General features: G+C 34.3%; 1 protein-coding gene across 5 annotated transcripts in view; it reads left to right on the top strand.

Annotated features, from left to right (window-relative positions):
* The window catches only part of KTN1 (kinectin 1), a 101388-nt gene that overhangs the window by 71463 nt on the left and 15433 nt on the right, over positions 1 to 14492 (top strand). For 3 of the 5 annotated variants that reach the window (XM_026480324.4, XM_026480327.4, XM_048220148.2), the window contains exons 26-34: positions 645 to 735; positions 1029 to 1097; positions 1578 to 1615; positions 3801 to 3891; positions 5645 to 5713; positions 6771 to 6808; positions 8684 to 8774; positions 10791 to 10877; positions 14154 to 14243. In XM_026480324.4, the coding sequence (XP_026336109.2) occupies positions 645 to 735; positions 1029 to 1097; positions 1578 to 1615; positions 3801 to 3891; positions 5645 to 5713; positions 6771 to 6808; positions 8684 to 8774; positions 10791 to 10877; positions 14154 to 14243 (664 nt within the window). The remainder of the gene's footprint in view (positions 1 to 644; positions 736 to 1028; positions 1098 to 1577; positions 1616 to 3800; positions 3892 to 5644; positions 5714 to 6770; positions 6809 to 8683; positions 8775 to 10790; positions 10878 to 14153; positions 14244 to 14492) is intronic. The other 2 variants (XM_026480328.4, XM_026480330.4) reach the window with 1 other exon arrangement.

The raw sequence follows: 14492 nt of genomic DNA on the forward strand, positions 1-14492 counted from the left end.
TTTATAATCTGAATATGATCTTGGATTGAGATGTTGCTCTTTGCAAATTTTAATAGTCACAGTGAAACTAATTTATCTATTTCATAGCCAAACCCGTGGTAATAAGCTGTCTAAATTTGCTGGTATTGATTTAAACAAGATGGTATGGGGTGAGAGTACGGCTACCCTAATTTATTCAGATCCAGATCTGCAGTGATAGATGGAACTTTTTTCTTTAATTGTTCTATACCTTTTTTTTTTCTTTTGTAAGATTTCATTTGATAAAGAGCACACAGAGAGAAAGAGAGAGAGAAAACACAAGATGAGCATGGGGTGGGGGCAGAGGAAGAGATAGAAGTAGATTCCCCACTGAGCGGGGAACTTGATGTGGGGCTCGATCCCAGGACCCATGATCCCAATCATGACCTGAGCTGAAGGCAGACACTTACCTGACTGAGCCACCCAGGCGCCCCAGTCGTCCTATACTTCTTAATTTATCATCTGCAAAATCTTGTATGCTTTTATACTTAAAATATTTACTTCATAGTTTACTGTCAGTTTGGGCTGTAAGTACAACCTAAAATCTACTTTTCCAGTCGCCAGTAATTTTGGTTTGTATAGTTCTGTAACATTTTCACTGATAGTTCTTAATAACTTATTTTTAGATTAAAAGGAAAGGAGGAACAGATGAATGCCATGAAGACTATTTTAGAAGAGAAGGAGAAAGACCTAGCCAGTCGAGGGAAATGGTTACAGGTGAGAAGTTAAAAACAAAAGTAAACACCTTTTTTGGGGCGCCTGGGTGGCACAGCGGTTAAACGTCTGCCTTCGGCTCAGGGCGTGATCCTGGCGTTCCGGGATCGAGTCCCACATTGGGCTCCTCTGCTGGGAGCCTGCCTCTTCCTCTCCCACTCCCCCTGCTTGTGTTCCCTCTCTCGCTGGCTGTCTCTATCTCTGTCGAATAAATAAATAAAATCTTAAAAAAAAAAAAAAGTAAACACCTTTTTTATACTTGAATATCAATTCAATTCATACCAATTCTTTTTCAGGATCTTCAAGAAGAAAATGAATCTTTAAAAGCTCATGTTCAGGAGGTAGCACAACGTAACTTGAAAGAGGTATAGTATAAACAGATGACCAGCATATTACATAACAAATATGGAATCTCTTTTTCACTGTGCTAGAAAATAAAGAAGTTAGTATGTTCTCTGAGTTTACTTGCCTTAAAATTACTGTACCATAGTTGTGTTGTTGTTAATAAAATAAGTTAAATTTTATCTTTGTCAAGTCTTTCTGCCTGATTTGTCAGTCTAAGCCTAAAAGCATTTATTGTCCTTACTTTTTGAGGTTGACTCTTAAACTTACTTAAGTATCTGTGTTTAATTGGTATACTAATCTGTAATCCTTTAAGAAATTGATATAAAAAATTCAGTTAAAGTTCATCCTATCTTTGTTTTATAAATGGCCTAATTTTAACATATAATTATGTTATTTTTGTTTTTATCTTATTGGTGTTTTATATATAGTATATGTACTTCATACCTTGTAGTACCTGATCTTTTTGATGTTAGAATTAAAAATGTGAATCCGTTTCTTAGGCATGTTCTGCATCACGATTTGAAGAACTTGAGACTGTGTAAGTATAATTTTAGCCAGCATTTTAAAGAGGAACTTCTCATTATTTTGCAGAATGTACTTGAATATCATGAGTTTCTTCTTATTCATTTCTTGTTAAAATAGGAATTAAAGTCCAGAAGCAAATAAGCTAATAAGTCTCTTTTTGGTATAGTAAAAATAGAGTCTCTTTCAGTGCCTTCAGATGGCTGGGGACTTTATCCTTTCCAAGCCCTTCAAACCCATCAACCAGAAGATAATCTTAGTTATAACCCTGATGAAGATTATTGAATCTCTAAGAAAGTAACTTATTGAAGAGAACAGTATCTGTTGTCATACCAGTTACTGTGCTAAAGAGTAAAAATACTGAATCTGATCAGCGTAGGAGGGATCGGTCTTAATAGATGTTCATCCTAGAAAATTTTTGTCTTAAAAAGTCTGTTCTCTTAAGGTAATTAAATCAGTTCACAGTGGTGAGAAGGCTATCTGGACATCTTTTTGGCATGCTTATACAATTATTTTTAAGAGATTTTGCTTTGCTGTGATACCATCAATCTTTATGGATGTTTAAGAATTGGCCATTTGAAACTGTGTCTTTAAAAGTAAGATATTGAGGATATTAGGTCATTGTCTTTATGAAGACAAAGGAGATGTCTCTATTCTTGACACTAAAATTCTCATTTGTACAGCTAATTGTTTATCATGGCATTATATAATTATCAAGGTACTTTTGTTTCATTACTAGTAGAAAGCGTAGAGACACATTTCTGGTCCATTTGTAGTAGGTATGTAAATCATTAAAGTATGTGATTTTAGATCTATTTCTGCATCACAGTTTTCTTTTTTCAAAAAAATTAATAGGGGCCCATGGGTGGTGCAGTGGGTTAAGTGTCTGCCTTCAGCTTAGGTCACGATCTCAGGGTCCTGGGATGGAGCCCTGCGGGGGAGTCGGCTTGACCCTTTCCCTCTGCCCCTCCCCCCTGCTTGTGTGCTCTCTATCTCAAAGAAATAAAATCTTTGAAAAAAAAATATAAAAAATAGCATTTGATGGGGGGAGCAATTTTAGATTTACAGAAAATTGAGAGTAAAGTTCAGAGTTCTATTTTCCCCCACCCGCACCTTGTTTCTCTTGTTAAATTTTGCGTTAGTGTGGTACATTTGTTACAAGTTGATGAGCCAGTGTCCACATATTGTTAGTAACTAAAGTCTGTAGTTTCCATTAGGGTTCACTCTTCTGTGGGTTTTGAGGAATGTATAATGACATGGACCCATCATTACAGTATCATACAAGATAGTTTCACTGTCCTAAAAATCTCCTGGCTCTACCTATTCATCCCTTCCTTCCTCCAACCACCATTCCCCCACCACCCCCAATCTCCGGATACCACTGATCTCCATAATTAGTGACTCCATAATTTTGTGTTTTCCAGAATGTCATATAGTTGAAATCCTACAGAATATAGGCTTTCAGAATGGCTTCTTTCACTTAACAATATGTATTTAAGTTTTACTGGGATTTTCCCACCAACTTTTTAATCCTATTCTACATGTGTGCTCCTTTTTCATTTTTCATGTAGACCTATAAACATTTTGAAATTCTTTGTACATTAAGGTGGGATAAAAATAACTTTCAATTCAGCAAATATTTGAGAGAGCCTGTTTTGTGCCCTCTGGCACGGGAATACGGAAGTGGCTAAAATGGGTTCCTGCCCTGAGGAAATAGGTAAACAGATCATTTTAATAGTGTTGAGTGTTAAGCTAGAGGTCTGTTGCTTAGGATGACAAGGTCAGTTGGGATTCACATGAGCTAGATAAGAGTAAGACTTAAATCTATGTTGGGTAAGGGAGAACCAGATTAAATTAGACGTAGCCTTGCTTCACAAAGGCTTGGGCATATTGTAAATTCCGGGGTCAACTAATTATGGCTTTATTTTTTTATTTTTTATTTTAGATTTTCTTCATAGATAAAGCCATACTTGCTTAAGAAATGTTAACTATGAAATAAACTGTAGCAGTTTTGTGATGTACTTTGAGTTGAGTGATTCTAGAAATAATGTTTTTAAAAATAAATTTGTAAGTTGGTGTAATCTGGGAAGAAAGAGCTGGTTAGACATTGTTTCTGCTTTTTTCCCTTAGGGGTGATATTGAAGTCTGGTTGTCCTTTTTTATGTGTATAACTGAATATAAGGTCTTTATAAAAATTCTAGGTTGAAAGAAAAGGAAAATGAAATGAAGAGAATAGAAGCTATACTAAAAGAGAGGGAGAGTGATCTTTCTAGCAAAACAAAGCTGTTACAGGTGAATATGTTTAGTTAAAATTAATGATTGTGTGAATTACTGTCTTTGCATATTTTAAACAATTTTAACTACCCGAAAATAGTGTACTCTTTCCTCCCAGCCAGACACTGGGTCTCATTCTTCAGAAAACTATTAATTATTTGTTTATCTTTGGAGAAAGTGCCCATGCATAAAATATGTGTGTGTATTTGTTTTAAATACACTGGATTTAACCATACACACATTTGTATTTGGCTTTTCTCCCTCAGTTGTTAATGTTTTTGAGATCTTTCCACATAAGCACATTTCTGTCTTCAACTTTCAGTGGTTTCGTGGTATTCTGTTTTATCATCTGTCATCATTTATGCAACCAATCCTGGTTTATGGATGCCTAGATGATTTAGAGTTGTGCTTCCTATTACAACAGTGAATATCCTTGTGTGTGCATTTTCAATACTTCTGCTAGTATATCTGTATTTAAAATTCCAGGAAGTGAAATTCTGGGTCAAAGGTTTATGCACCTTCTTTTTCTTTTTGAAAAGAGGTAGTTAAAATTGAAAATCTGTATCTCCTCATCTCCATGTTAATACTGAAGGTACTCACAGAACACTAATTTGAAATGATAGCAAATTTTAGATGGCTGCATTGTCTCCAGCCACTCTTGCTCACGTTTCTTGCTCCAAGTGTTGGTTCTGTTACATTCTTTTTCTCTGCCAAATGGATTCATTTTTAATATTGTTAGATAATGCTAAATCACCCTCCAAAAGTGTTTTTACAAATTTACACCAATAGAGGGCCATTTCCTTTTCATTCTCTCCCAACACTGACAAAGATGAAAACATTTGATATTATGCTTGAAAGATGGTTGGATTGTTTTAATTTGCATTTGATTGTGAGAGAAGTTAAGTACTTCATTTGTCTATTAATTGGTCTTTAATTTTTCCCATATTTTTCTTCTGGGTTGACTTTTCCTATAACTTTTCTTTTTACATGATAAGAGAAATTAACCTTTTGTCACCTGAGAAGTGACTTGTTTTCTTAAATTTTTCTTTTTATTTCATTTGTGTTTTTCTCCCCACTTTTGGAAGTTTAAAACTTTTATGTATTCAAATATAAGTAATTTCCTGAGAAGTCTTGGAATGGAAGGTATCTCTTACTCTGATTATAAAAATATTTTCATGTTTCGATATGTTTATAATTTACTTTTTTGTTTAATGTCTTATTCATATGTAATTCATTTGAGTAAGTTATAAGAATAACATTTTAACCTTGGGGGGAGAAAAAGCTAGCCACATTATTAAAGAATCCATTACTACTTTACTGCAGTGGTTCTGCTCTCCAGGGAACAATTTCTGGAGACATTTTTGGTTGTCACAGCAGGTGGAGGGGTGCTAGTGCGTATAGAGGATGGAGGCCATCGATACTGCTAAACATGCTAGAGTATACAGGACAGTCCTGTTAACAGAAATATCCAGTCCAAAATGTCACTTAGAACTTGCTCAACTGATCTGAAACGTCACCCTATACCAAATTCTTAGAGGTATTTAGATCTGTTTCTGGATCCTGTTTTCTTCCATTGAGACATACTCCCAGATTGGTACTGAATAATTTATTCTAATTTTATACTGTGTTTTAATATAGGGCTTATTACTTTTAAAATGATCACTTTAAAAAAACTATTTTAGAATTTCCCTGGCTTGAATGGTATATTTCAAAAGTTTGTGTGGAAAATAATCTCTCTGCAGGTATTCATGTTTAATTTTTGTTTAAATAGGAAGTACAGGATGAAAACAAATTGTTCAAATCTGAAATCGAGCAACTTAAGCAACAGAACTACCAACAGGTAGGTACTATTAGGTAGCTTGCCTTTCATTTATGTGGGAAAAAGTTATATAACCCTCAATTGTCTATAAGTATTCTTAACCATTTTGCCTTTTTATGGAGACTAAAGTATCTTGTTTTATTTATAAGTTTTTAGAAGTATTTAGAAGATGTCCTTCAAAAAATAATTTGCTATGCCACATCCAAGATAAAATAATCTTTTATAAGGCATATGCAAATAATATTACTGTCTGTATTCCAGTCTTCTATGTATCTGTGTATTTTCAGATCCTCCAGATGCTTTTCTTACTAGCAAGTCAGTTAAAATCCTATTGAGGTCAGTTTAAATGTAGGTGTATACCGTATTTCCCTCGCCCCTGCCCCCCAGATTTAGTATTTGGAGAGAAACTAGGAAATGTGTAATGTTACAAATAATAGTTGACCACTATTTAAAATGCTTTTTCAAGGTATAATTCTGCTTGGTGAAAATAAAATGGAAATGTGTAATTTTTTTTTTTTAAAGATATTACCACAATATAGTTTGATTTTTCTGAACGTATATAAACTAGAGAGTATTATGAGGAGCCAAAGAATGTGTTCTCAACAAGAAGATTATAGTATAGTAGTTCGGTTTGGGAGATTGTAGTCATTAAGGAATGTAAATACTATATGGGAAGGTCTGTGTACTTATACGTAAAATTTCTGTTTACATGCAAGTTAACTTTTCTTAGTTTTTCCTTTGACTTCAGCTTATGGTATTTTGGGGGGGCTTTTGGAAGCTTAATATAGTCAAATAAGAATTGTACAGTAGAAAGATTTAGGGCATTAACCCAGTGCTTTATACATAGTAGAAAATTGATAAATAAATGTTAAATGAAGAGTTTATGTAGTGAGAAGGAAGATTTGATTTAATACTCAGTACATTTTATAAATTTATACGTATTTTTATTAAAAGTACTTGGTGACAGGCATACAGAATATATAGTATTTTTACCTTTGTTTATATCTGAGAAGAGCTTAATTTTTTGTAGTCTTGTAGAAAAGCTTTGTTTTGAAATAACATTTAACTCTTTTAATAGGCATCATCTTTTCCCCCACACGAAGAACTATTAAAAGTGTAAGTAATAATTTTGAATCACATTTTGGAAAGTGGTAATCATTTTCTATGTGCTAAACAGTTCTCAGATAAGAATTTAATGTAACTTCAAATGGCACCTAATTTTTCCAGTTCTATTTGGATTTCTTGAACTACAGGTCACTATGTTTAGCTGTGCCCTTGGCTGAACTGATGTACATTTTTATGGTATTTGGGGTTTTGCTGAGGGAGATTTTGAGGTTTTTAGCCATTTAGAAAACATCTAATAAAGTTAAAATAGATATTTAAGGCTTTACTTACTTACCTTATCTCAGTCACCCTTCTGGTATCATTGTGGAATTGAATGATGCAAATAAGTTTCTGCTTCTGCGTTAAAAAAAAAAAAAAAAAAAAAAAAAAACTCTATAGTTGCTTGCTTTTTAAAAAATATTATTATTATTAATTTTTTTTCTTTAAGAGAATGAACTGAGAGGGGTAGGGACAGAGGGAGAGGGAATCCCATGCAGTCTCCACGTCCAGCCTTGAGCCCCATGCACAATCTCATGGCCCTGAGATTGTGATCTGAGCTGAAATCAGAGTCAGATGCTTAACTGACTGAGCCACCCAGGCACTCCTATGGTTGCTTTCTTTTAGATACTTTTTTGGGGGGGGTAGGGTGAAGATTTATTTTTTTGTCTTAGAAAGAGCTCGAAAAGGAGGGGGGCAGAGAGAGGGGGAGAAAAGCAGACTCCCCTCTGAGCCTGATGCAGGGCCCGATCTCAAGATCCTGAGATCATGACCAGAGCTGAAACCCAGAGTCAGACGCTTAACCAACTGAGCCACCCAGGTGCCCCTTAGGGAGACTTTTTTTTTACTGAAGCATTTTTCTTTCATTGTTGGCTTGTAGTTTTCTCTAAGAGGGTGTATTTAAGGTCATTTCGGCTAAGTTTGAACATTCTAGACGTCAACTACATTAAGTGTATTAGGTGGAAAATGTTATTATTCTTTTCATCTTGACTCGTTTACAAGGATGTTGGTTTACTAGTTAAGAATTATTTACTCATAAATTGAGTCTGGAGTTTGTATAGAGCAAAAGTCAGCAAACTTTTTCTGTAAATGGCCTGTAGTGAATATTTTAGGCTTTGTGGGCCACAGAGTTCTGGTTCGTATCCCCCCCCCCCCTTTTTAAACAATTCTTTAAAAGCATAAAGTCAGCTCTTGGCTCAAGGGCCAGACAAAAAAAGACTGTGGTTTGGGCCCAGAGCCCTGATTTGCCAGCCTCTTATATAGAGCCTTATTCTTAAGGTAAGGCTATTTGTAATTTAACTTTCTACCCAAGCTGCTCTCAACTATAATGGAATCGAATTGTGACTCTTTGCCATTGCTTTCTGTATTTCTGGCAATTAACTAATGCATTAGAATTAGAAAAACCTTAATCCTGAGAATGTTATGGAAATAATGATACCTGCCTCCCATTAACATCATACTTTTGTTGTGGGTTAGCCATTTAAAGAAAGTCATAATTGATTTCATTACCTTTTGGGAAAAATATTGAAGGGAATGCATCTACATCAGTTTTCACTCTTCTGAAAATAGCTACTTCCCTGCCACAGATAAAAGTAGAAACAACTATAACTGCAGAAGTTCATATATTCATGAACTGTTTCTTAAGGGGATGATTTCTCTTGAGCACAAATATCAGCATGCCATGTTGTAAAAGTCATTTTTGAAAATAAGAATGCCTCACAAATAGGTTTTCTACGGTGACAGTTAATAGCCTAGCTTAAAAGAGTTTGCCTATTAAGTTAATACATTTTACAAAGCATCATCTGTTTGCTGTTTTTATTTTGTAGTAATAAATAACCGTGTTCACTGTTTACCTACAATGTTGCTATGTGTATTCATGTTCTGGTTTAGAATTTCAGAAAGAGAGAAAGAAATAACTGGTCTTCAGAATGAGTTAGATTCTTTGAAGGAGGCTGTTGAACACCAGAGGAAGAAAAACAATGTAAGCAAATCTTTGTCAGAATAAAGCTTTTCTTTTTATTACTTCACTGAAATACCATGCTTCACCATTTTTTAAAAATTTACTTTTAGTTAGTTTTCTTAATATTTATTAGAAAGTACTGTTTTGTGTGTACCTTTTTTGGGAGGATTATTAGAGTAATCATTTTATGGAGAACAGATTTTAATGAATAAATGAAAAGACTTAATTTGTATACTTCCAATTATCATTTTAGATATTGAAACTATAATTATTACAGCTTCAGGTTTTTTATTTTTTTAAAACATAACTGAGTTTCTGTTGAACTTTTATTTGAAAAAATTATTTTTTCATCTCAGTATTTTAAAATCAGTGTCATCTGGGCTAGCCATTTTGTAAACTAAAGGTAACCCAGTATTGAAACCTAGTCTTTCAGGGCCTTCTGGAACCTCCTTTTTTAAAATGAGAGGTGGTTCAAATTTTGATAGTTAAGCATGTTAGGGACCTCAGAACCTGAATACATTTATACTAGAATGGGAAGGGATAGAGCCCTAAGAAATTTAAGTCTTAATACTTTTATTGAATAGACAAATAGTGAATTTAGGTGATTTTCTTAAATTCTGACTAGAAGGTGACACCTGTAGGTAGAATCCAAACTTGCTAGAGAAGGAATTTTTGCACACAAAAGTACGATTGCTAAGACTTAAGCAAGGTTAAAAATGTTACTGAAATCTCTTAAGGGGATATTGGTAGGAAATTGATACGTGTTTTCTAATGAAAGTTTAATTTTTCAAAGTTTGCATTAATTTGTTAATTTAACAAGTTGACATGTACTTGCACCCCTGAGTTTGTCAAAATTAGGTATGTGAATTGCCCTTTGTATGTTTGTGTAACATCACTAACAGCATTGCTTGGCCACAAAACCTGAGGTGAATTTGCCAATATACTGCTAACAACTGTGTTTTGTTATCCAGATTCTGAGATAAGAAGGACATAGTTATACCAGTCTAATGCAGCAGCATCGCTGCAGGCATTGATGGGTGTGAAAAGAGCCAGCAGATTGCGGAGTCAGTCCATTCTAGTTAGGCCACCTCCCTGGCTGTGTACATTTGGCCAGATTTCTTAACCTACCCCAGCTGTGGTTTCCCCATCTATAAAATGGGAGTAAACGCCTCTTAGGGTTGTTGTGAGGATTAATGAGAATTTATGGGAAGCACCAGGTTCAGTGTTGGGCACATAAGTAAGCATTCAGTAAATGGTGATTATTGGCTTTTTATTTGTTTTTAATCTAATGTTTAGATTTCTAAATTGAAGAAAGACAAATATAGCAGATTGTCCTTACTGGTATTTGCTAATGAAATGCTGTTAAAATAGATCTTTCAGAGCTCAGTTTCCTATGACTTCTGTTTCTCTTCTAAGAGAATGTGGCTTATAGCTTTCCAGCCTCCCTGTTTTCAGCCTCAATTAAGTAGCTGATACATTCATGTCAGGTTGCTTTATGGCATACACATTTGACCATGCCAAAAAAGATGGGCAAGCACTGGGAGTGACTCTTTTATTCCAAGGTAGACTTGAAATGCGTTAATTCAATAAAACCTGTTTAGAGGAAAATATGTTATGCTGCAGTGGAAAGTCTGCGTGATCATGGGCCTTGTTTAAGAATCACATGTAAAGCTTTTTGCAGTACTTCTGTATTTGCCCCGTCCTTAATCCCCTAATATTTGGTGTACCTGAAATCATATTTTTATCTTGGTTTGTGTGTTTACTTTTGAATGCTTTCTTCTTTGTCACATGTGCACAGTAATTACTCTATAGCTGGCATATCTGGTGTGTATACTAAAACATGGGAAGTGGGCATCTTTATTTTCTCATTCAGACTTCTAAACATTGCTTTTTATTTTTTTGCTAATATACATATTTCCCATTGAAATAATTTTGCAGTAACCAGCATTTAAATGCAGTGCAAAATACTGATGAAGTAAAAAGCAAAAATCTTTCAATAATGGATAAACTGAAATCATTCTTTCTAAAAATGATTAGGACCTTCGGGAGAAAAACTGGGAAGCAATGGAAGCATTGGCATCAACTGAAAAAATGCTGCAGGACAAAGTGAACAAGACTTCCAAGGTTGTAATGCTAACTCCTAGAAGCAATCCACTGAACAGAGAAAATCTGCAGCTTGAGTTAAATCAGACTAAAGCATTTAATTTTACTGCAATTTAAATATAAAATCTCCTTATCATCCACATTTATCATCTGTCATCTCTGCTTTTTTCATCTACTCTTTGAAGCTTTAATTTTGAGCATGCAGTTTGTTGTGATTACCTGATTGTTTGAGCTTTGGTGATTACTGCTTTAAGCTGAAGAATCTCAGGAGACCTGTGCTACCCGTGTAAGCTCTTGTCACTGTATGCCTCGTGGGTTGGTTAAGGGCACTTTGGTAAAAACCCTGACCCCAAAAAATCTAACTGAATTAACAAACACATTTGAATACCTAGATGTACATGAATTCTACTAGGTTCTTTGGGGCACACCAAGATGATCAAAGTGTTAAGTACAGGGAAGGGATCAATTCTGGGTTGTTCCTTAGAAGAGATGGAGTTAAAATTAAACTTCAGGTTTTGAAATGGCCGAACAGTAATGAGGCATGTGTTATGTTTAGTGTGGAATATTAATAGAAGGGATAATTCTCTTGACCTGACTATGTAAAGTACTCCTGAAACATACAGCTTCTTCTGTCTTCAAAACAATAAAAGATATTCTCCATGAGTAGAAGTTGTTCCACGGGTTTGAAGATTGTAATGACTAATAATTGAGAAGAGTTGTTTTTAAAGATGGAGACAAATGAGTGTACCAGTTCAGTCAAGCATTTTGAAAAATTCTACCAAGAATAAATGTGGCGCGGGAGTATCGAATTTTGTAGATGGGTTAATAAAGTTAATTATGTGATTTAGTTGAGCATTCTGTAAGTTTTTTGTGGACCATGGTAATCTTGAATTTTAAATGTAGGTCTTAATGACATTTGAAGGACTTTTTTTTTTTTTAAGTTGAATAGTTAAAAATTTTTTTTAATCAAGTATATGTTATTTTTTCTCTAGTGTAATAGATTTGTATTTACTTCTGTACCTATTCACCTGCCTTAATTTTCACTAAAACCTAAATTTGAGATAGCTGGCAGATCCTGGGACTAGAGAGTTCTAGGCCAGGGAAAAGAATAAGTGAGGCCAGGTAGAACATTACTATTTTATTGTGAGTGGTTGCAGTCAGTTCCATTAGCAGTGGGGGTTCTGGTGTAGTTTCTGGTTGTTTCTGTTACTTTGTTTTTCACTGTTAACACCTGCCTAGTAACTTTTATTTTGTTCATGAGACTGGGTTTCTGGGAAGTGCGAATCTCTTAATATCATGCCGTTCCTGCAAGAAATTATAGGCTGCTGTTCTAGGCATTCTTGCATATTGTTTCCAAAAGAGAACTAGATTTTATCCATGTTTCATCATGTGCTTGGTGATGAGTATAAAAATTGACCCTTATTTCAAAACTCAACACCAAATGCATGGTGGCTTCTTGCATAGAAAAGAATTTACAGTCATTCTCTATTTTAATGGAATATAGACTGTTTTTAGATAGCCTAGGTGTAAAGTGATGTTGACTGATTGACTCAGAACCACAAGTTATGCTAGAAGGAGAAAGGACTACGTAGAACTCCTTTAATGTTTTGGATGATAGAAATAAGTAACAATAACTTATCTGAAATGTAAGAGAGGGTGATACATTGCTTTTTCAGGATTATCTTTAAAGTAGTAAATATTCTGGAGGAGCTACTGTAAGTGATAGGTTCACGTGACAGATACTTCATAAATATTACGCTTAGATATAAATAGCAATTTTCAATATTAGTCTTTTCCAGGTATTAAAGTGGAATGGAAATTGCTGCCCACAACTGAACTACTATATCAGATGGAAACTTTTTAGCAAAATTAGTACAAATCAAAATCAACTTCTCATTTTTCTGCCTCTTGTTATAAATTAGACACTTATCTTTTACTTAGATTCTTTTTCCCTTGGAAAGTTTTCCAAAAAACTTTGTTGCACAAAGTTGTTGCACAGTGCTTTCTTCCTGTTTTTCTTCAGTGATTGTTCTACCCTTGTATGGTCAGATAATAAAAATGACCTCTTAATTGTGAATTAATTCTGAATTAGCAGTTAATCATTTTCCTTGAATGAATGTATCTTATGCAGTTAGATGGGTGTATTTCTGAAAGATAGTGGACCTTTGAATCACTGAAAATGCTCCATTTAAACATCTAGTAAAATACTGCCACTAATCTTGGATAAAGTAAGTTTTTTGTGTGTGTACAGAATGTGATGAATCTCTAGCTTTTTATTGTGTAATTTTAGATTTTCATGTTATTTAGGTTTTCTAAATTGATGTGTATGCATCTTAAATCAGTAATGGATTTCAAAAGTCACATCTAAATGGTGCAGGAAAGGTAGGGTTGAGATGTTGCTAGCTCGCTTGCCTTCTTGTCACCTGTTGAACTTCACAAGTGTTTTTTTCTTGGCTTGGTTTAGATGTGCTTTTTTTGGGTGTCATTTTTTGATTTTGTAGAGGTAGTTTGTTAGATTTTTATTTTGCGTGTGATCAAATCATTACCCTAATTTTGACAAACCATGGTTTTGAGTTAATAATAGATATCCATTATAGTTGGTTTTAAAATCACCAAATTTAGACATGCATTTGTAATGCCTTTATATTTACAGCTGACAGAGTCCCTGTAAGTGTCAGAATTAGCCTTATTGATGCTCGGTATTGGTGAATTAATTGCCATCCATTTTCGTTCCTGTTTTTTTCCCATATGTACCACCCATCAAATTTTGGTGGCCCTTTTTTTTTCTTTGTAACTTCACTTGACCTTGAAGCTGGAAATGTGAAAGTTGCCATTTTAATCCCATGGTGTTATAGTCCATCAGTGATGCATTTTTTTTATAGAGATTTGCCAGCCAATAAGCTTCAGTTATGTTGCCCAGGTGCATATTTTTTGCATGTAGTTTTAAGTTTTAGCTGTAGGAAGTGTATTTTTAATTTATTTCTTCTTGTTTGTTTTTCAAATTGTTTTTAAAAAAGGGCAAATCACTTGATTTCTAACAGCAAGGAAAATGTCCATATTATCAGATACTGCCTTGGCTTGATTAGCTTAAGACGTTGTTGTTTAGGAAGCTTTAGAGATTTTGCAGATTTTTTCTTATGGAAGCATTTTAATGTTTTAAAATCAGAAATTTTAGCTTTTGTCAGTATTAAGATGTATTTTAAAAATACTGTGACTTTTTCCTCCCTTAGAGCTTGAGATACTTTTTAAAAATTTTTATAATCTTTTAAGTTTGACTTAGTTCATTTTCTGCTTTAGGAAAGACAGCAACATGTGGAAGCTATTGAATTAGAAGCTAAAGAAGTTCTCAAAAAATTATTTCCAAAGGTGTCTGTTCCTCCTAATTTGGTAAGATTGATTTATATTTCTTTAAACAAGTCCTCTTATCATTGTTTAAGGAAGTTGTAAATAAGCAGCATTTGCATTCTACACTTGATTTAGAAGTACATCTATTCCTTAATCTTTTCTGTTTTTAACACAGAGTCCTTTTGAGTAGGTAAGATAAATAACTTGGTTCAGAACTCATTTCTGTTTAGGGACGCCTGGGTCGCTCAGTTGTTAAGTGTCTGCCTTCGGCTCAGGGCGTGATCCCAGGGT

The sequence above is a fragment of the Ursus arctos genome, unplaced genomic scaffold (assembly GCF_023065955.2).
Source record: "Ursus arctos isolate Adak ecotype North America unplaced genomic scaffold, UrsArc2.0 scaffold_25, whole genome shotgun sequence".
Lineage (NCBI taxonomy): Eukaryota > Metazoa > Chordata > Mammalia > Carnivora > Ursidae > Ursus > Ursus arctos.